This window comes from Struthio camelus, chromosome 9 (genome assembly GCF_040807025.1).
Source record: "Struthio camelus isolate bStrCam1 chromosome 9, bStrCam1.hap1, whole genome shotgun sequence".
In the NCBI taxonomy this organism is placed as follows: Eukaryota; Metazoa; Chordata; class Aves; order Struthioniformes; family Struthionidae; genus Struthio; species Struthio camelus.
The window spans coordinates 24773203-24794932 of record NC_090950.1 but is presented as its reverse complement, the minus strand read 5'-3'; the positions used below and the strand labels follow the sequence as shown (position 1 = coordinate 24794932).

General features: G+C 40.6%; 1 protein-coding gene and 1 long non-coding RNA gene across 6 annotated transcripts in view; both read left to right on the top strand.

Annotated features, from left to right (window-relative positions):
* The first annotated feature begins 20 nt into the window (after positions 1-20).
* Positions 21-21730, top strand: part of MFN1 (mitofusin 1) — a 29014-nt gene continuing 7304 nt past the window's right edge. The window contains exons 1-13 of one of the 5 annotated variants that reach the window (XM_068955035.1): positions 21-298; positions 1198-1319; positions 1954-2089; positions 5109-5271; positions 5961-6085; positions 7764-7872; positions 10694-10801; positions 11522-11675; positions 11786-11853; positions 16658-16779; positions 18409-18535; positions 19854-19958; positions 20959-21061. In XM_068955035.1, coding sequence (XP_068811136.1) covers positions 1205-1319; positions 1954-2089; positions 5109-5271; positions 5961-6085; positions 7764-7872; positions 10694-10801; positions 11522-11675; positions 11786-11853; positions 16658-16779; positions 18409-18535; positions 19854-19958; positions 20959-21061 — 1435 coding nt within the window. In that variant the 5' untranslated portion in view covers positions 21-298; positions 1198-1204. Of the gene's footprint in view, positions 447-1197; positions 1320-1953; positions 2090-5108; positions 5272-5960; positions 6086-7763; positions 7873-10693; positions 10802-11521; positions 11676-11785; positions 11854-16657; positions 16780-18408; positions 18536-19853; positions 19959-20958; positions 21062-21730 lie in introns of all 5 variants that reach the window. The other 4 variants (XM_068955033.1, XM_068955032.1, XM_068955034.1 and 1 more) reach the window with 4 other exon arrangements.
* LOC138068221 (uncharacterized) lies at positions 2454-4287 on the top strand. Its single transcript, XR_011142927.1, has 2 exons — positions 2454-2557; positions 4109-4287. It is a non-coding gene; the product is annotated as an uncharacterized lncRNA (long non-coding RNA).

Below are 21730 nucleotides of genomic sequence, written 5' to 3'. Positions count from 1 at the left end.
GCGACGCCGCCGCTGCCCGCGCCCAAGATGGCGGCTCCCTCTCCCTTACGCACTTCCGGCCCGCGGTGAAAGCGACGGCTTCTGCGCTCCCGCCCAAAATGGCGGCGGAGCCGGGAGGAGGGTGAGCAGGAGACGGAAGCGGAAGCGCCGCCCGCCCGCCCGTCCCGTCGCGTCCCGTCCCGTCCCGTCCCGTCCCGTCGCGTCCCCTCCCGGCGGCGGGCAGCGGCAGCAGGAGGGAGCGGCGGCGGCCGTTGCCGGGTGACGGAGGCGCGCGCGCGCGGGGCCAGCGGGTCGCTCCGTAAGTGAGGTGCCGCCGCGCGTCCCGGCCTGGCGACCGCTGCGACACCGTCCCGCCGGTCCGGCCTGCCCTCGGCGAGCGGAGCCGCTGGCCGGGCCGGGCCTTTCCCGTGCGCTGCGCGAGGGGAGCCCGTGACCTGCGCGACGGTGTGAGGCAGCTGGCCGGGTTTTAGCAAGGGAAGGGGGGGGAAGAAAGGCTGTTGGGTTTGGAAAGGAAAACTAGAGGGTACAAAGTCTGTCGTGAGCCGCCACAGGAGTGTCTGAACGCGGCGGGGAAGGTTCTTAAAATATATATATATATATATATATATATGCTAAAAAGAGCTTTGCGGAGTGGCACGGCAGCTCGCCCTTGCCCGGCGGCGGCGGCGCCCCGAGGAGAGGCCGTTGGAGCGGGCGCGCGGCGGCGGGGGCAGACGCGTGTTGGGCTGGAAAAGGCAAAAAAGCCGCCGGCGCGGGTGTGTGGTGCCGGCACCCGGCTGGAAACTGGGGCGAAACGTTGCTCCTTAGGTAGAGTTCCAGCTGGGTAGTTTTCTAGGTGAGCTCGTGTTTGAAGATTGGCTGCAACTAACCCGGGGATTTGAAGTGCTGTGGCCGATGTTTTAAATGTTAAAGTTTATACCAGCAGGCGAAGTAGGGTGTTCTTGGTGTTGTGAGAAACCAGAGAGGAAAACTTAGTCTTCGTAGACTTGTTTTTTGTAAACCCCCCCCCCCACCGCCCCCGCCGTGACTAGGGAAAAGTAAGAGTTTGTCAGGATAATAAAATTAGTGTAAATTAACTTTTATTAGCGTTCATTGTACTTATTTTCTTAAACGTTTACTGTGTGAGACCTTGCATGACTTTTCGCTTTTGTTGGTGTCCTGAGTGTTGCAGTGACTTTTATGTAACTTTCCCGACAGTTGCACAATGGCAGAACCTGCTGTGTCTCCACTGAAACACTTTGTGCTGGCTAAAAAGACCATTACTGCTATCTTTGACCAGCTGTTGGACTATGTCACTGAAGGAGCAACTTTTGTCGAAGGTTAGTTTTCCTCTTAAACCCAAGGGCCTTGTCTGTTGCTTTGAATTCGCTTTCTGGTAGCACAGCGTGCATAATGATACACGTTAATATGCCGTACGTGTCAGCTTATTCCAGAAAAGTTGCGTTTTTTTCCTCTGAGTTGGATGCTTTCAACTTGGGCAAGCTGGAACGCTTAGGCTGGTTACATATACGAGAGGCTGGGGAATTATTTGGGCTGGTAGCCTAGCCTCCTTGCAGCGAGGGTGAAGGCTTGACCGCAGTCAGTGTTAGCAGTCGTGCAGTTTCTTCTGCACAGACAAGGGACCAGACAGGTTCTCCCAAAATTCAGTACAAAAGTCAGTCAGCTTGTCAGAGCACAACGGAGCACTGGTTACACCCTCAGAAGTGTTAGTAGTGCGGAGGAGCATGTGTTGCCAAGCCAACTTGGCTGCTCATCCCGCAGGTTAATCCTGACAGGAGGAGAGAGCCTAGCCCTGATGTGTTTTTTTTGTTTGGTTCAGTTTGTTTACAGTTGTATAATTAAAATTTAGACAGCTCTATGTTGGCACGTGAAGTACTGATAATCTGTGTCTTGTATCCTGCAGCATGTACTCTGTATGTGATTGCTTTTGTGCTATTCTTTTTGTATGTCTAGGAACATACAGGAACCCAGAGCTTGAACATGTAGCAACAGAAGATGAACTATCAAAGATACAGGCATATAAGGATAAGCTAGCAGTCATTGGTGAGGTGCTTTCACGGAGACACATGAAAGTGGCATTTTTTGGCAGGTAATGGATAAAATTATCAGAGCTTTTTTTTTTTTTTTTTTTTATTCCTTTTTCCCCTCATGCAGGACTTAGTGACCGTATTTTCTAAGTTTTATGCCCTGGCTTTAGTGTTTCCTCAAAAAATTATTGTTTAAAACATTATATATTAAAACATGTTATTTTGCTAATTGGTGCTAAATCTTTCTTTGATGCCATCTTGCTCCAACACTGTAGCTTAATTACGTACATCTTGTTACGTGTTTGTCATTGATAAACTATATAAAATAATTATTCTGCGTAGATCTGCGATTTGATTGAGGAGGGTCTAAGATTGTTGTTTTCTTCTCCAGAATGTTTATTTTAACTTGATGGTTTTGTTTGTTTTAGTATCTTTGTTTTGCTGGACTGTTGTTTATAAGAACTGTGGTTGGTGTTTGATCACAAGCAACTGTGGAAGAACTACTCTTTGGGCTGCTTTTGTTTCCACGTGTAAGCAACTGATAACAAAGTTAGAGAAACTTGCCTTGTTAATCATTAGTTTGCTATATCCCTGTGATGATTATTAGGGATGACGTATATATTACTGGCGTACACGTAAATCTGAATGAAGTTATGAAGCTATGAAGTTAGGCTCTTCTGTATCACTGACTGGGAGAAGTTCTAGTTCAGACCTTGGTACTGTTACCGCAGACTATTGCATCTTTTACATGTTTAAGTAACACTTCCAAAGTTTTGAGCGTTTTAAATTCCCTTCTGTTCCAAAAAAGATATTTTAAGAATTAGAAAGTTTTTAACTGAGGTTAGCTTTGGATCATCTAATCTTTAATTTTTTTATTTATGTATCAGGCAAATGGAGTTAAAAAGTAAGGTGTTTGTTGCACCCAAAAAATATGTTGTTACATAAAAAATTAAAATATTTTAAAGAAGTGCTGCTGGCTACTTAGACCCAAAGCAGTAAGGTTCTATGTCTCTTTGGTTGTAGCCGTGTTGTGCTTTATTTTTCAGTCTGATCTTTATGGAACAGTTTTAAGTTTTCAATGGGAAGCTTTAGTTGGGTTTTAACGTTTCCGGTTAACGTCTGCAATCCAGACGTTGTGTTCTGATGTTCTTACAGAATTTGGAGGCTGTAGAAATAGACTGGGAATCCACATTACTAAATGGGAAGTGAGATATCGAGTAATTAAGTCCTTCCGAAAGACTAAGGTTCCAGTGCTTTCAGAGGCTTACGTGCCTGGTTAGTCTGGTGTCTCTTAGTCCCATTTGCTCTGAGACCATTTGCTATTTCTATGCTTAAGGTGTTTTGTTTTGCTTTTTCCCCATGTCTTTCTCCAAAACTGATCTTCATGTTTTAATTTTAAAAATGCCCTAATAGTACTAAAGAAATGTGTACAATGATGGTCTTGCTACCTTCATTTTGCTAACAATAGTTCAGCTATTAAAAATAAACAGTAAAAGGACCTGTGATAAAGGAAGTGATTCTATCTGAGCCTTGACATTTCGCAGAGGTAAAAAAAAAAATGCGTTTACAGCTATGATTCCTGGTAAAAGTTGCTTTTGCAACGGGCAGGAGTTCAGCACAGGGAAAAGAGAACTAATTCAACTTTAACTTGGAGATCTGTCCCCAGACCAACGCAAAGTTTTGGAGCGAGACGTTGGGAATAATTTTTTAAATTATCGTATAGTGAGCACTAAACTGCTTTTCCAGGAGAAGTAGCTGAAGAAACCAAATTACGATGTATGTTCACTGCACCCTGTTGTGTAATAGTTAAGCTGCAAATCTTTATGGGTGGGGGGTAAAAGGTTAGTGCAAGGTAGGATATTGCTGAGAATTAACTGGAAGCTCTTACAGAGTTTTGAGTTGGTGAACAGTTCCGCTTAATCGACAAGAATTTAGTTAATTTAGTTAAGAATTTGGTTAATTTTTTTCCTCAAAAGTGAGGATAAGACTGAATCTCATGATTAAAGAGAGCATTGACATTATGAGGATTATGTACAAGAAATAAATTTGAATGTTCTTTGCGATTGTTTCACATCTTTCAGTGGAAATCTTCATTCCGTTGAGGATATCGTCCGTTAAGTTGGTCCGAGTTGTCACCGTTGGCAGTGATGAGAATTCCCAGATAACGATGCTTTGACGTGTGGCTGAAGGCATTACTAACCGTACTCCTTTTGCACCGCATCTCATGCTTGGAGGACTGTATCAGAACTAGTGGTTCTGTTGTGGCGGGAAGAGACCCAATAATGTTTCTCTGAAAAGAGTAGGCGAAGTGACTCGAGATGGTAGTTTCATGATTGTTTAAGCAGCCTGAATATTGATTGCTACCACGGAGGGTAGTCTTGCTCTGCCCTCAGTCATGCAGACTTCTCCTGCATCCTCTTCTGGCATCCCTAAATTTCCTTTAGCTTTGTCATCGGCAGGAATGTGGAACTGTTATCTGAGCAAAGCAATTCTGACCAAAAGGCTACGTACGTTTTCAGTCAACTCTTTTCAAGGCAGCGCTAGGGTTGACGCAGGAGGCGGGCAGGTTGCCCCTTTGTGTGGGATGTTCTGCAGTTGAACTGCAGTTTAACAATTCTTTTAAGTTAATCTGAGGCATCGTTTTACATTAGATGCTTTTTCTGAAGTAGCAGGGTTGAGCTGGTGTCTGTGCAAGATGCTTCCTGTAGTTGCATGTTATTTAGATGTATGATGCAGATTGAAATATACCAGATAAATTCAAATATACCAGTTAAAAGCATTCTTGCCAATACAAGTTTTGCTTGTTGAGCCAGTATGTGTTACACTGATGAAAATGGCCTTTCTTGGTAGGATAGCAATGTTGATATATCGATAAAGATTTTCGGGATTGCTATTTGAATGAATTTTTCTTGCGCTCCCTATTCTTTCTGGCAAGCCGTGCTGTACTGACTTGAAGCTATACCACCCAAAGCAACTTGCAAAACGTGGGCCTGATGCAGTTAAATGGGCTGCGTTCAGTTTAAAACAAAGGTGTGTTTAAATTTGCTATGCTTTGCTTAATCTTATTTTCTTTCCCTCTAGAACGAGCAGTGGAAAAAGTTCAGTCATTAATGCAATGCTGTGGGATAAGGTACTTCCTAGTGGGATTGGCCATACAACTAACTGCTTTCTCAGTGTGGAAGGAACAGACGGAGATAAGGCTTATCTTATGACGGAAGGATCAGATGAGAAGAGGAGTGTCAAGGTATAGTTTCTTGTGATTAATGCTGCTTTTCCCAACTTGAACATTCCAGCTCTCAAAAGGTCTGTATTTTAATAGTGATTTCAAGTCTTAAAGGTATGTACGTATGTTTTTATATGTAAAACTCATTCTGCATGTTTATATTGTTCTTATTCAGGGAGGAATAACTGAATAAACAGAAACAGTCCACCTCAACGTTTTTCCTGGATGTTTCAGGGAAAAACTGATGTGTGTCTCGTTGTAGCACGACACGTGTTGAGCGTTTTAGTTCTATAGGCCTGACAGTAAGTTCTGTTCCTCGTTAAAGATTTGCAGCCTGCCTCTGGTTTGGCCTTACAACGCCTAGCTGATTTAACTGCTCATATTGATGTGTTAGACCACCGAGGTGAATTCAGGATGATGCTCAGAATCATTCTCTGTAGCTCTATGAGGAATACCACTGTGTAGCTCCAAAGAAACTCCTGACTTTCAAAGCACGGACAGATTAGTTGTTCTTTAGGTGGTGACGGATATAAGAGGCAATAAAATGATTCACAAATATTCAGCAGAAGGAAGTATGAACTCAAGTATCCTATCGAGGAAATATAAATGGATTCTTAAGCGAGAGGTTTGGTTAAGAAACAAATGAGACTGGTTTACGGGTTTGTTTATGGTGCATATGCGTGTTTGTCTTCTGTCTCGATATTCTTTAGACCGTCAACCAGCTTGCCCACGCACTTCACATGGATAAAGATTTGAAAGCTGGCTGTCTGGTCCATGTCTTTTGGCCCAAGTCGAAGTGTGCCCTCCTGAGAGATGACTTGGTTTTAGTGGACAGGTATGCCTACTGTTTGGTTAAATGTTTTCTCAAATAAATTAGCCAACATAATATTTAAATAAGATGCCAGTTAACTAACTGTGTTTCTCTTTTGATTATTAGGTTATGAAATTATTATGAGGTCGTGTTTTTTTTTTTAAGAGTGCAGAGCTTGAGTTTTTTTGTCTATACTGCTGCCTGTCATCGCTCTGCTGGTTTTGGCCTCGTAACAGTTGGAACAAACAAGGGTCCTGTGACTGAGCTGAATAAGGGACTAGCTTTTGGCTGAGTGTTACTTCTACCTGTAAAACAAAGAATATGGAAATGCTGGTAGGGTTGTTGCAGCAACTGTAACCCTTTGGCCTGTTCCTTGTCCTTCAGACTCTTCAGACTGATCAGGTGAAGTGTAAGGAGTCTGGACTTCACGTTTGAAAGCTTCTGATAAGAGTTGCTGTGCCTAGATTTCAGAGTAATGGTTGCTTTTGAAACACAATTGTCAGTACGTGGGTTACGTGTGCCCAGGTGTGGGGACGGTTTTCCACAGTTTATGCATTTAAAGCATTTGGAAAGGTGTTGCCCTTGCTTATGTCAAATATCGGTGTTTGTGGCCACTTTGAAGTATAAACTCGTAATGTTTTTTCAAACGCTTGGGTAATCTATACCTAAGGTATGACTCTAATATAGATTCTATTTTTATGAGTAAAGTTGTAAATAGGGTTTCTTCATGGCCAACAAAATAGATTTCAGAATGTATTCTGGTAAATAGTAGTGTTGTTTGCCACGTCTGTGATCTTACACCTTTGAAATCAGTGGGAGCTTGTCATTATTTTCTTGAGTGCAAACTTGGGGCTCGTGTTAGTTTAGTAACTGGAGGAAACCTGCCCAGTTGGCAAAGGAAGGTGGTATGCTCGAACTTCAAAGCTTATGCGGTTGTGCTGTCGTCTTGGGGACATCTGCATAACGCAAGCCCCCTGGAAGCCCATGGGTCAATGTAAAGCATGATTTGATCTGCGTGGTTTTGGTTGCTAAAGGTGAAATGAAAAGGGAAAAGAAAACGACTCTGAATCTGAGAAAACTGTGAGGCTGGTACTTGTGAAAAGAAAATAATCTTGTTACTGTTAAATGGAACAAATTTGAACCGGAAATAATTGAGATGGTGCAAGCGTGAGACACAGTGCTTTTATGCCTAGTTTCTGAATTCCTTATTCACTAATTTGTGAAAAACTCACAAAGCCCTACAGTCTCAAATTCAGTTTGATTATGTTGTTATGTATTGCAAACTATGCGTAGACCTAAAACTTACGCGGTCTGTCTAAAAAGAAAAGAGGAAGTATATTTTATGAAGAACTGACCTTTGCAGTTGAAATTTAAAATTTGGGAGATGGAGAGGAGGACCATTCTGTGAAACTCTCTGGATTATGTCACTTTTCATGACTACTGTGCTCCATATATTTATTCTTTTGAAACCGCGTTTTGAAAAGAATAGATGCTCTAAGGAAAGAGTGATGTTAAATGGTAGTTGATTTTGGTTATGCCTACCTTAAACTTGAGGGAAGCATCAGCCTCGAGCTGTAAAGCTTCCTATCTTATTATAGGACCCTTAGGAAATCCCCCCTATTTTATCAGTTTCTAAAAATCAAGTACTCCTTTGCTGGATAATACTTTTTTTTTTTTTTTTTAACACTGTTTTATTCAACAGCCCTGGCACAGATGTCACTACAGAGTTAGACAGCTGGATTGACAAATTCTGCTTAGATGCTGATGTGTTTGTCTTGGTTGCCAATTCAGAATCAACCCTCATGAACACGGTATGATGTGCAATGATTTTTAAATTAGATCTTCATTTAAATATTCAGTGGTTCCATAATTGCATCCAGTAGTCAAGTTTCCTTGAATTGCTGCATTTAGATCTTGTGCATAGGATTTGGCGAGTATGCCCCTCGTTAGGGAAATGAGAACCTGGTTTCTTTCCAGTTTTGCTTGCTCTGAGTTGAGCATAGACTTTCTTTTCTGCCTTAGTTTCCCTTTTGAGAAATGGAGGAAATGCTTGTCTGGCTTTCCAGTTTATTCCTATTTGTCTCCTGAAGACATATTTGTATTATAAAGAAAATAAATTGTGAAGTACTCCATATCTGGAAGTTCAGTGAGATGCACAAAGTACATGAAGAAAATTGAATTGAGCTGTGGTGATACTCAAACTACATGAGCAGAGATTCATTCACCTTAATATTGTAGTGATCCCAAATTTTGACTGAACTAAGTGTTTTGAATGCAGACAATATCAATCTAAATTTTTTTGTGCTGTTCGAAGTTTGACTGCCAGAATGTCACACAGTGCTACTGGGAAATCCCTTGAAGATTTTTATTAACTAAGCCTATTGTAAACAAATGAAATGCTCATGAATGTTTTGAACGTGGTTCTAATGTGCCAAGTGATGTATCTTATTGAGGCAGTTGTTAATACGATAGAGATTGGAATGCACAAAGACAGTGTTTCCTTGCATCTTTGCAACTTGGAATGTTTGAGCAGAAATCTGAGAAGAAGAAAGGAGTTTAAAAACACTGCCTTGTATGTTTCTGAGCTGAATCCACCAAGACTCCAATGCAGAAGGCATCTGATTTAAGAAATAAAAAAAGCTGACAGCATCCAGGTCGGAGAGAGCTTGGCACAACTGTGGCTCGTCTTCTCCATCATCTCGCATGAAGACGACTTTGGATTTTCGCACGGAGGAAGTCTAGTAGTTTGCTGTAGTTTAAATAAACAATTAAAAAATTAGGTTTTAGTGAACACTCCGCTACTATATTAAAAACATGGAAACAATAGGGATCTGGATGCCAGATAAAATTCAGTTTGGTGTAGTAAAGTAACAGCGATAAGGCCAAAGTTGATTTGGCTCTCCCGTTTGCTCATGAAATTGGACCATTAAAAATAATCTGATTGAGATGATGGATATGCAGGAAACGTACAGACTGTAGGTAGGTCTGCTCGAAGATTCTGTTAGTTTTATATTGCCTGGTCCTTAACATGCTAGTCACATAAGTGGTTTTGTGGCTTTTTTTATTGTGACTTGGGCCCATTTTTTCTTTCCTTGTCAGGTACAGCTGAAAATTGCAAAAGATAAACATGGCTTGCGATTTTTCTCAAGTGTAAAACTCTACGGAGGTTTTTTGGATTGCGATACCTACACCTCCTTACTTAATACAGAGCACCTTGTAATTGGTAGAATCCGGAGTTAACCAGTGTTCAGGGATTGTTTTGGAGGGGAAGGAAGATCTTAGTTGTGATTGAGGCTATGTCCTAGTAAACAGCTGTTTTAGTGCTTCTCCCTCACTTAAAAAGAAAAAAATTCTTCAGCTTAGTAGGCGTAATTGAAGTTGCCTTTAACGGTTATGTAACTGCTCTAAAGCGTTTGCGTTTTGCTTTGCATTGTGGCAAATGCCTTTTTTGCCCTTTTTTTTTTTCCTCCTACATCCACACAAGTCTTTCCTTCAGATGAAGCACAAAATAACTGTATTCTTGTCCAGCTTGGACATTAATTTTACTATAACAGCTTTGAAAATATTTGACAGCTGCTACAAAACCATCGGTTTTAGCATAAACATGATGTTTTCTAATAATCCTCCATAAAGTCTCTGTAGACAAGGTTCTTCTTTCTGCAATGGTAAAGCTTGTTTACATATACGTAATCCCTGAATGATGGACACCAGCATGCTTCCAGTGTTGTATCCAGAATGTATGATGGTGTTCTGCTGTGGATTCAAGAACCTTACGGCAGCAAAGAGGGATTTTTTGTTTGAGCTGTGTTGAACAGGGATCCGCTCTGTTGTGGTTCACCCAGTATGACTACTGAAAAAAGCGCTGATGGATAGGAGGTACAGGAAAGGGATCTAAATTTGTTTCCAGGAACATACATGTCTTATTTTTAACATTAAAACATTCAGCAATTGCTTGGGACAGTGTTACTTTCCTTTGGCTCAAGCCATATATGCTCAAACAGCAAATATATCTAGTTGAAGAATATGGTTGGATGGATGTTTTCCTGGATGTAGGAGCAAATATGGGAGGACGGACAAGAGTACCTCGATCACTCAGATAAGGAGGACTTCACAGTTTCAGCCAGACATCTTTCTTAAAAAACAAAATGAGCAAACACAGCCATATACTGTCATAATTTTTTTATGTTATCTTTTTCCCTTTCTCTCTTCCCCGGCGGTATTTTGGGTGCCACACAACTGCAAACAAATTTAATGGACAGCTAGGACTATCAAAGTAGATTAATTTTTGTGATAATAAGTGTGTAAGCACAAAAGAAAGATTTGTAGAAAAAAAAAATTTTCTGTTCCAGTGTTTTCTAAAATCTTTGTTTTGGAAGCGTTATTAGTTTGTATCTGTTTTAGAGAAGTTTGCAGCATCTTTGATTTTTAGAATTGGCATCAATTTTAAGACATTTGATCACTTTTGAGCCATCATAAGCCTTTTTGTGTTGGATATTTGTGTTTTTTAATATTGATAAATTATTGTTAATACAGAACTTTAGCCAAGGTTGTTGAGCTTCAGAATCTATTGCAGAGGAAAGTTTGACTGTTTTGGATGTCTGGGGAGGTTTCTGTTTGTGTTTTAATTCTTAGGAGAAGCATTTTTTTCATAAAGTGAACGAACGACTTTCCAAGCCAAACATCTTCATCTTGAATAATAGATGGGATGCCTCAGCATCAGAGCCGGAATATATGGAGGATGTGAGTGACTTGTTGGCGCTTGTTTTCAGTCAGATTTCTGTACTGGAGAGTATTGCTTTTTGAGTGTGTGTGTGTGTGTGTGTGTGTGTAAACCTTCAGATGCACATGAGAATGCCAAATTACCTAGGTAATGTAGTTATTAAAATAGGAACACCAGATTTGTCTTATGAATAAAAAGGTATTTGATCAGAATATGGAAATAACTGTTATTGCTTGGTAGAAGCAAAAAGCAACCTGCAAATGAATTTAGGATATATGCAGGCACATAATGCAATGCAAAGCTTGTTTAGAACCTTTTTGTTCCCCAGTGGGCTCCTTTACATATTACCTTTGTAATTTGTATAACCTTTTGGTTCTGTAATGCAACCTGAGGGTACAGATTTTGCATGTTAAAGCACAGAGTAGCTGTCCAAGAGAAGATCTTTCCAACTGCAACTTGCCTGCAGTAATGCTTATACTCTGTCTATAGGAAATGAAGTGGTTACGTCAGTAACTGAGATACCTGACTGGTGTAAATAAAGGCAGTTGTAGAAGAAGATACTTTTGTTTCCAGGGCTGTTTAAATGGTTATGGGCAGCTGCTGCATCAGTAGGATTAGAAGGCATCTGCTCTGTACGGGTTCTTCGGGGTCTATTGCACTTTGTTTCTTACTCTCACGTTTGGAATTGATGATGGCTCAATTTGTGACTTTTTCTCATGAGCTTTTTGCTTCTTCCTCAGGTGCGTAGGCAGCACATGGAGCGCTGCCTCACTTTTCTAGTTGATGAGCTCAAAGTTATTGATCCTGTAGAAGCGAGGAATCGCATCTTTTTTGTCTCAGCAAAAGAAGTTCTGAGTGCCAGGAGACAAAAGGCCCAAGGAATGCCAGAGGGTGGTACGTAGGGATTCCTGCTTTTCCTCAAATATGGAAAAATAACGCTTGGTAAAGAAAAACGTTTAAGATACAGTTGCTGCTATGAGGTGGTGTTCTCTTCTGTTTTGCAGGAGAAGCGCTTGCTGAAGGATTTCAAACGAGATTCCAGGAATTTCAAAATTTTGAGCAGATATTTGAGGTATTTATGACGGACTTTTCAGAGCACCTCTTTTCTTGGTGCAAAAGTAACTTTTGTTCGTGCCCAGCTTTGTTTTACTGAACGTTATCCTCGTTGAGGAGTGGAGGAGTATAAGGTATTCAAACCATGTGACAATGTTGCCTTATCTTTGGGCTCAGTTTGTCTGTTTGCACCTTGAAAGGCGTGTAGCTGTTAGAAGGAAGTGTTGTCCTGTGAGGTAAGGAATCAAAACTGGGCTTTTAGCTTCTGTTTTGAGATCTTAACACCGACATAGCCAATAAGATACAAAAAGAGACGATACTCCTGGAAATTAGTGTATTAGTGTTATAACCGTGAGCTGGCGAAATGTGTGCAGTTCAGCCAGCCTTATTTTGTTGTGGAGCTGTAGCTTTGTACTTGATGGTTGTAATTCAGGACATGGATAGTAAGAAATTCTGTTTCACCAGGACCAAACTGAATATTTACTTACATCTTTAAAGCCAGAGTTTTGAAATTATCATAGTTTTGATACTCTGAACACTAACACTAGTTTTGCATCCTTGTTGCGGTACAGAATCGGTTCTTCACTTCCAGTTTAGCTATATGCATAGCTGGAGTTTACACTTTCTTCAGAAGTAGGATTGGCTAGGCAATTGATTGATTTCTTTTGGCAGAATCTGCTTATCTTGCCAAATGGGATGACTCTAACGTTAAAGCCATTCCTGGATATCTGAAGGAGACATCTTGGATAGGCCTTTATTTTTCTGTATGATATGTATTAGCATATCTCGTGTAACGTGAGTCTGAACAGCGTGGCTCTAGTTTGTATACCTCAAATGCTCAAGACTGCTTTTACGTACCTCAACTAGCAATTCTTTTTCTATATACGTAAAAAGATCCAGCTGCCTCTGAAAAAAAAAATTTCTCTAGTGTTATGGATAAGCCTGTTTGGCATAAGGAAAACCATACTATATAACGATGCGTATATGTCCAAACTGTGTTAAACTAATAGCTTGAGTCAATCCTGCAAAAGCAAGAAAGTGTCAGTGTAAAGTTTGAATTTAATCCTTAACTGCACCCTTGCGGTAGATGGCCGAGTTGCTGAAATGACTGGCGCGAAATACCTGCAGGGGTTCATGGGGCGTGACAATTGCGTAGTCAAACATGCATTTTGTTTGTACTTTTTGTCCTGAGCTTTATAAGGGGGAGCTCTCAGCCATCTGGGAAAAAGTGGTAACTAAGCTCTTAAATTCATCCTTATTCTTTAACATATTTTCCCATGTGCTCTACCTAAAGTTTGTTTTACTAAAACTCTTAAAATTACAATTAAACACTCAACAGTTGGATATTCCAAAAATTAAGATGGATATATGATTTATTAAATTATTGGATGTTATCAGCAGTCAGCACATCTGCAAAGCAGATCCACCATCACACAACCATGAAGAAATTCTGTAGCGGAGGCAGGGACAGAAAACAGTTCTGTGATAACGTTTAATAGCCGAAAACATCCTCCTTTTCTCTTCCAAGTTATTGGTTTCATTTGCCACAAACCTTCCGACTCTGGCAGTGCGTGAGTCATTTCAGTGAGCGTAATGTTTTTCCCTGTGCGGTCCGCTTTCTTCCACAGCCATTCATGCTGCTACAGGATAATCGTGTGATCGCATCACTTAAAATAAATTAAGGTTGCCGAGCAATTTAAATTTTTAGTGTTTGGTGTTGCAACGTATGTCACAGTCTTGAAGTCAGCTTTCGTGGGCAATTTCCTAAGTTGTAATGGCATTTCATTTGCTTGTTAAAGCCAGGTTGATACTTATAGTTTACTGGGTCTGAAGTCTTCAGACTTCTAATGCTCAAATTACTGTCACTTGAGCTAATACAGTAACTGACACCGACAGTATGCTGCCATCAGCGGTATTGACTACTGCCAGGGACACCTTTTAGCATAGTACATTAGCAAAGAATAGTGTATGCAGAGTACAGTTTTGTGTGATTGATCCGTGGATAAAATTCTAGTTGGTACCATGCTTTTATGCGCTGGTAGGCCAAATAGGGGTGGTCTGTGGCTGCTAGTAGAGTCTCAGCACTTCTGGAGGATAGGCTAAAGCACTCTGCATTTGCCTGTTTTTCCTGAAAGGAGCTGCAAGTCCCAAGTCTCTGGATTGCACTTCAGTCTGTGAAAGGGAGCGTACAAGAGCACAGACAGTTCTGCCGGTTCTGTTCAAACGCTAATCCTTTCTTTGCCTCAGTCCGCCTTTCTTGCCTTTAGCTCCTTGTCCCTGTTCAGGCACTGTGCTCAGTCTTTCCAAGTGTCTTGTGCATTACTTCATCCAGTTCACGTCTCTAAACTGGCTCTATCTGCTGGTTTCGTTCCTTGTGTCACCCCGCTTTTGCCTGCACTGCATTACAATTGGGCATTTTCCTCCTCTTGCACGTTCCTGACTTTGGTGGTAGTACCCTGTGGCTATGGGCTGCAATTTTATGGGAAAGCTTGTTTGTCCCAGGACTCGTATGAGCTCAGTTTAGCTGGAATCTTTAGAGAATCTAGAAGCTACCCTTCAGTGGTTATTTGTTGTGGTATGTGAAAAACTAGTACCATTTTTGAAAGGCTTGTAACTCTGTAGTTACGTAGCTTTGTTTCAGCACAAAAGGCATTCCAGATATAGCTGTAGCATGTTCTTCTCCAAAGCATAGTGTTGTTTAAGTTACTGGCCAGACTTTAACATGTCTGGAAACACTGGAGCTGGAGGGTGGACTGCAAGGTAACTGGTTTTGGTTAGGCTACTGAAGCGTAGCTTTTATCTGTGTTTTGATAAATGTTTATTTATAAACTAATAGCAAACGTGTGACTATCCTCCTCTTATCTTTTCCAGTAAGCACTGGTGAAATTAAGGTTCTGGCATAGCATTTAGGTGCTTTAACAAGTGGTGTTATTATGTATGTCAGCTGTACAACATACAACAGGGAAAAAGGTATGCAGTCTATGGGACCTTTGGGTCAAGTTACTGGATTGTGGGGGTTTTTTTTTGTTTTTTTTTTTTTTTTTATCTTGCAGGATGGTGACAAATAATGTGTGTTTGTTTTCTGAGTTTTTAGAATGAGATACAAAGGAATACCTCATCAGAATGACAAAGCGCATGCGTAGTGAACTACGTGCAGTAGTTTTCAGTGGGCATTCTATATAAAAACAAAAATCGTCATGCCTGAAGTCATAGTGTTTGCCAAGTCACTTGATAAAGCTGGTAACAGAATTGGGGTGGTGGGAGTGGAAGAGGGAGGCAGAGTAGAAGAGGAAATCTGGCTACAAAGTGAAACAAATAACACAGCCTGGATGAGTATGCCGTTGCAGAGTCCCCTGACGGCACAGGGGAACGTAATAAGCTGTGCAGTAACAGATGATCTTGTGGGACTGAGGGTGGACTGCAAGGTAACTGGTTTTGGTTAGGCTACTGAAGTGTAGCTTTTATCTATGTTTTGATAAATGTTTATTTATAACCTGATAGCAAACGTGTGGCTATCCTCCTCTTATCTTTTTCAGTCGTATAACTAACCTTTGTGTTTTTCCTAGTGCTCTAACAGTGACTGTCATCCATTTATCTACTGCATACTAATGTTTGGGAAGACTCTCTTTCCTCTGTGTCTAGTCTAGCTCTAACAATGTGCTGATATTTATGGAACTCTGGCTTTTCATTGCTGATTTCTAGATCTGCTTCATCGAGGAACGGGGGATATATTTAACCCTTTTTTTGTTGTTTTGTTTTGATCTATTATTTATAGATGGCTAAAATTTGTTATTACTAAGAATATTAGGGTGATAGGCAAGTCTTTTGAAAGCCACCTAAATGCTATTTGTGCTATGAAAGGTTCCCCCACAGCCTAAAAACAAATAAAAACCTGCAGCTCCAGTATAAGGAAACTAGATGCTTTCTTCCTTTCCCTTGGGCGAGCACACACGCACTTGCACACGTGTACACATGCCCGCATGCAAACACACACACACATATGATGTTGCTAGCATATGGTGACTTAGTGCAGTGTGAACTCTGACGCTGTTGAATTGGCCGCGTAACCCGTTATGGGCAGTTGCTTTAAAAAAACCCTAAGTCTTAATTTGTGGTTTATCACAATCAGTTTGCTTTTGGCCACACTGAACACTTGTGTGTCTTTTCAGCGTCCTGTAACTTCTGATCCCCTGTCAAATAGTTAGGATTGCAGACTGATTTGAAATGGTGTCGTCAAAGTATTCTCTACTAGTACCTTTAACGCTTCAGTAATCTGCAAATGAGCTAATGTTTTAAGAACTGCTTAGCAACCTTTATCTCCTGTGAGATAATCCTTGATTCTTATTCCTAATTGTGTATTTTGTTCCTGGAGGGTCAATATAGGCTTGAGCGTGTCAAATTTAGTTGACAAACTACTTCTTTAAACTAAGAATATTTATTGCAATGAAGAAAGCTGAAGTTAGGCAATACAGCCAGCACAAATGTTAGACATCTATAAATCCAAGGAGAAAAGTTGGAAACTTTTTTGAAGAGCTGGGGTTATGCTACTTAGGCGTCGGAGTTTGCCTTTTTCTTTACACTATTAATTTATTTTAAAAAACCTATGCACATTACTGTGAATGAACATGAAGGTACAGTTCTGCTGCTATAGAACCATTTGAAATTTCAGTTCTGTTGTCTTTTGCTTTTTGTATTATTTCTCCCTTTTTATTTCCCGTTGGTTTAAGTTAATGATAACAGCAGCAAGTGCTTTCTGGCAGTGAAATTCCTGAAAGTGTTGATGTGGAATTGCAGTAATGTGTTGTGGCTTGGGCCCCTCGCAGGAGTGTATCTCGCAGTCAGCCGTGAAAACCAAGTTTGAACAGCACACTATCAGAGCTAAACAGATAATAGATACTGTGAAAAACATTATGGACGCCATAAACGTAGCAGCCGCAGAGAAAAGGTAGGTTGTTTGGAGGGCTGTTTGGTTTTGGTTTATCCAGGTCCTCCAAAGAGCCATTTCTGTGGTGGTGATTTTCTTGAACCGTTATGGACTGTAAAACTGACTTTTCTCAATTGGTAAGAAATAGAGAATCCCTGGTTTGTCAGTCTTACTGCTGTTCATTTGCACCACTCAGTCTTGTCCTTGCTCGGTGACTTTTTTTGGTGGTTGTTACGGGGATCTTAGTTAGATAATTTGTTATTCCTCATTCTTGACTTAGAGTTACAAAGGCAGTCTGAGGGTGTTTTACTCCCCCCCCCCCCCCAAAAAAAAAAAAAAAAAAAAAGAAAGAAAAAACTATTTGAAACTGTTAAGTTTTTCTAGCTGTAGCCAAAACTTCAGAAATGGTGTCTGGGCCTGCTTTACCTATAGTTTTTTGTTAACGGTAACGGTGAAAACTACATGGGAGAATGTAGACACTGTAATTTGAAAGTGATTAGAACATCCGAAGGCATGAGAAAAGCTCACGTTAAGTTTGGCGTGGCCTGTGCTCCATTTCAGATTGTATCCTTACACATTTTTCTTCTCTCTTTGCTCATATAATCGTTTTAATTGGAATAATAGTAGGTCATCTTCTCTCTGATGGTTTCATGTATACTTTGAGATTTGCCTGTGAATGTTTTGTTCTCACTTTTGTTGCTACCTTTGTCTCCCTAGTACTCAAGAACTCAAGTTGTTGTCTTTAATCCTTTCCATCCACCTTCTTTCTGCCTCTCATAATCTTATCTATGTATCTTTATGTTCTAACGGACTCCACTGTGCTTGTCAAACGTATGCACCTTCCTGAATATGTCAGCTTTTACCAACTCTTATGTTTACATGCTAACTTGTCTCGCTTTGTCAGATGCTATGAAAACATGCTGTGAAACCTATTTAAGGTTATTCTGATACCTGCTTATTTCTGTCGGTTGACCAGTCGAAATCTGTGCTGTGACCCCTCTTAATCTGAATTGCCTTGTTGATGTTTCTGGTGGCCTTTCAAGATGTAACAGCTTCAGGTTTCAAACCGTTTTTACTTAAATGATAGGTCCAGGACTTCTGAAGAGTTTTCTCTGACAAGGTTAGTTTCCATCGCCCCCCGCTTTACTTTGCAGGGTCATCAGACTGTCACTGTTAAGGAATACTTGAGTGGTGCTGGTGAGCAGCAGTAGGACAGTTGGATCCAATCTATCTTTCTTTCTCTCTTCTCTCCCTCCCTTTTTTTTTTTTTTTTTTTAATAAATCAGGATAACTTAAATCTTAAAGGTCACAAGTTTCCTTCTCCTTCTCTCCCTTTTTTTAATGGTAGCTAAAGTACCTGTTACAACAGTAACAATTCTAATTCCAAATGTTCCTTTTGTAAATATATCGACATCCAGTAGTTTGAGTTATGGCTGATCAGTGCAGCCTTTAAATACACCTGTAAGTTTAATATCAATATTGTAGTCAGTCTGAAGTAGTGCCTCTGCTTTGTTCAGCCAATGCCACGTTGGGTTCTTTTTGGCTGCCCAGTAAACCCTAAGTGAGATGGTTCGTGCCTGATTATACTTGGTTGTGTCGTTGTTGAGAGAATGCTTGCTGATGACGGTGATTTCCTTTCTGCTATTTTAGAGTCCGTTCCATGGAAGAGCGAGAAGATCAGAAGGATAGATTGGACTTTGTTCGAAATCAGTTAAACATTTTGACAGAAGATACTAAGGAAAAAATCAAACGTGTCACTGAAGAGGTAGAAAATAAAGTAAGTAACGCAGAGAGGGCAGTTTTTCACTCAAACCAGAAAGAGCTTATTTTCCTGTCTTTGAATTCAGATTTAACTGGTAGCAGGTTGGCAGGGGAAATGCTTTCAGAAGAGGAGTGAATTATATGCCTGGTCTTCTATTAATGCTAATCAAACGTGTATACTTGAAATGATAGCCTGGGTGCTTCTGGTGTTAACTTTTTCCTTCAGAGTTTCCAAGCATGCCTGTCTCCCAGGGATGAGCGTGCTAGGCAACTTGGCAAATAAATTGGTGCGTCTGTCAGCAATGGAATGTTGAGCTACACGTTACTTTTTAAAAATTATTGTACGCATTAGAAATATGGCTAGCCACAGGCAGTCTGAGCCCAGGGAAAGTTTGATCTGGAATTCCTTACTGTCTATAAAGAGGTATGAAGCAAAAGTTTAGTTTGAAGAGGCATGAATTTTAAGGACACTTGGATATGGAATGTTTTGAGTAGGCCTGTGTCAAGTGATAGCATGTCGCGTATTTTGGGGGCCTTTTTCTTTCCTGAATTTGAGAATAAACTGCCCATAGAGAGGAGTGTTTTGTGAAAGCATGGAAGTGAACGTAGGTTGCTCTATTGGATTATTGTCAGTCTAGGCAGCTTTACTGGATGAAATGCCAAAGTATTTGATAAATAAGACATTGTTTTAATTCAAACTAGCAGAACTAATTTATATGCCTCTGCAAGAAAGAGATTGCTTGCCTGTAATCTGCTTTCTGTGCGTGTGTCCTGAGCATAGGAGAGAAAAACCCTTTGCGTTCCCAGTGTGTGTTGGGACGTATCTGTGTAACCCACAGCCTCCAGCATCCTGTGGCGCAGCTACCGTACTGGTCCTCTGAGCTGTCTGCAATTGTGTGGAAAACCCTGCAGGTTTTCTTTCCGGACCTCAGTTTTTTTGTTGCGCTTTAATAAGCAGATGGAAATTTTCTGGTTGGGTGGTATGCGTAGTTTTACTCCTGGATTCATTGTTGCAAAAACTAAGGGGGAAAAGTTTATTGAGACCTGGAAATGCGCTAACGGGACGTGCCAGGGTGAAAATCTCCCAGATTCAAGTGTTTCCTCTTCTGTAAAGCAGTTCCTTCTGGTGACAGACACGTTTAGGTGCCTCCCTGTCTTCATGAAGTACATGTTGGAAGTGCCTTTCCTTTTCAAAAAAAGACTCAAAATAACAATCCTGCCTGAACTTGGTCAAGTGAATGGATAATTTATTGTAGCAGTTAGTGAGTAGTCTGTCTTGGCTCTGGCTGGGAAAGGTAGGAAACACTTGTTATGTATTTATGAAATGTTTCCAGGTCTCCTCTGCCATGACTGATGAGATTTGCCGGCTTTCAGTTTTGGTTGATGAATTTGCTTCAGATTTTCACCCTTCTCCGCAAGTATTGAAGCTCTACAAGACAGTAAGTGCGTGGTTTCGTGCCAGGGTCTGTCTTTTCTATAGTTTCTTCTTCTCTATTTTCGTAATTTGTGTACCCCTTTGTGCAACATTTTACCTAAACATTACAAGATTTTTCCTTCTGATATGTGCATGTCTGTGTTTATCTAAAAACTAGAAATGGCTGTAAATACGTTGAATGTTTGCAAAGAGATGAATTTTCAGTTGTTCCAACCATCTATTTAATGGACTGGTTACTGAAACTGCAGTTCTCTCGGGTCAGATTTGTAGTCTTTCATTTGTAGTAAATAAAGGACTTAGGTAAACAGTTTTGACCACTCCTAAAATAAGATAGATGCAAAAATAAAATGACCCTGCAAACACCCAGAGCTTTGAACTATGCTGTTTCTTCAAAGCACCTTTCTAAAAAAAAAAATGGCAATTTTTATTAAAGTTCTACAAATTCCACTTCAAATTTTTTTTTTTTAAAGCATACACCTATAACTTTCATGTTTTACCTCTTACGTTCAGACTGTGCTGTTAATGAACGACTGCCAAAACTCCCACCTATTTCAGTCTTGTTGATCAGATGATAACACTGTGCTTTCAGGACACTCTACTCTGCCCTGGCTCTGCAAGTGTTTGTAGCGGACTTTCATGGGTGTTAATGGGGTTGGTTTATTTTCGTGCAGACCGGTGAAATTGGCTCCTATCAAATGATGACAGTATTAAGTCTTTGGAGAGCAGTATGGCAGCATTATGCTCTCAGTGTCACAGTTGTATTGAAAGCGCATACTTTTTTGTATGCCTTTTAATGATTACGGTCCTAGAGAAAACCTCCTGTGTCATTTTAATTAGGTTTACAGTCACAGTGTTCAATTTAAAAGCATGGTATTTCCATGGTAACCTGCTTTTCTTACCGCTGTAAACCATAATGCATTGCATTTAGCCTGCCTCAGAACTGTACAGTGTAACTCATTAGCTGAACAGGAATTTATGAGTGTGTTTCCTTTATGAAACTTCAGGAACTCAACAAACATATAGAAGATGGTTTGGGAAAAAACTTGGCTGATCGTTGCTCCAGTGAAGTCAATCAGTCAATGCATCAGTCGCAGCAGGAGATAATTGGTAATATGAAGAAGGAAGAAGGTTAAGATTTGGGGGCTTTTTGTTCTGGCCACTAGGAGTGGAGACAAGGTGCATTGTAGTGCAGCAGTACACCGTTAGAGGTCATGAAACTTGGAGTGTGTGTCTGCCCAAGACTGTGTTTATCCAGGTGCTGTCCTCACAACTGCTCCCAGGATGTCAGGCCTATTTGTGATTGGGCTGGGCACTGTAATGGGCCATAACGATAGCTTGCATCTAAGGAAATTGGTGCATATACCACCTTCTAAGTGTTCTGATATGCTCAGCAGAATTTTGAGTAGTTAATTACCTTCGGATGTAGGCAGAAATACTTATCATTCTCACTTGAAGAAAGTAGAGAGGGTGAATGACCTAGCTGGCATCACACTGAGTCTGTGGAACTGAAGTTAAACTCAAGATTTCCCAACTGATTCTAGAGCTGCTGCCTGTTTTCCTTATCTTTTGTAAAAACTTGCGTAGGGCTGGCTTAGAGAAGGACAAATTAAGACAAGTTACTTTTAAGAGAATTTTCTTTCTGATCATGATTCAGCGTTCACAGTACCGAGTAATAAAGGAAAAGCCATTGTAGATCAAGAGTGAGTGTCTGTCTAGCTCAGCAGCCCGTGTCTGATAGGAACCAGTAATAGATGCTTGCGGAAAAGCAAAATGAAC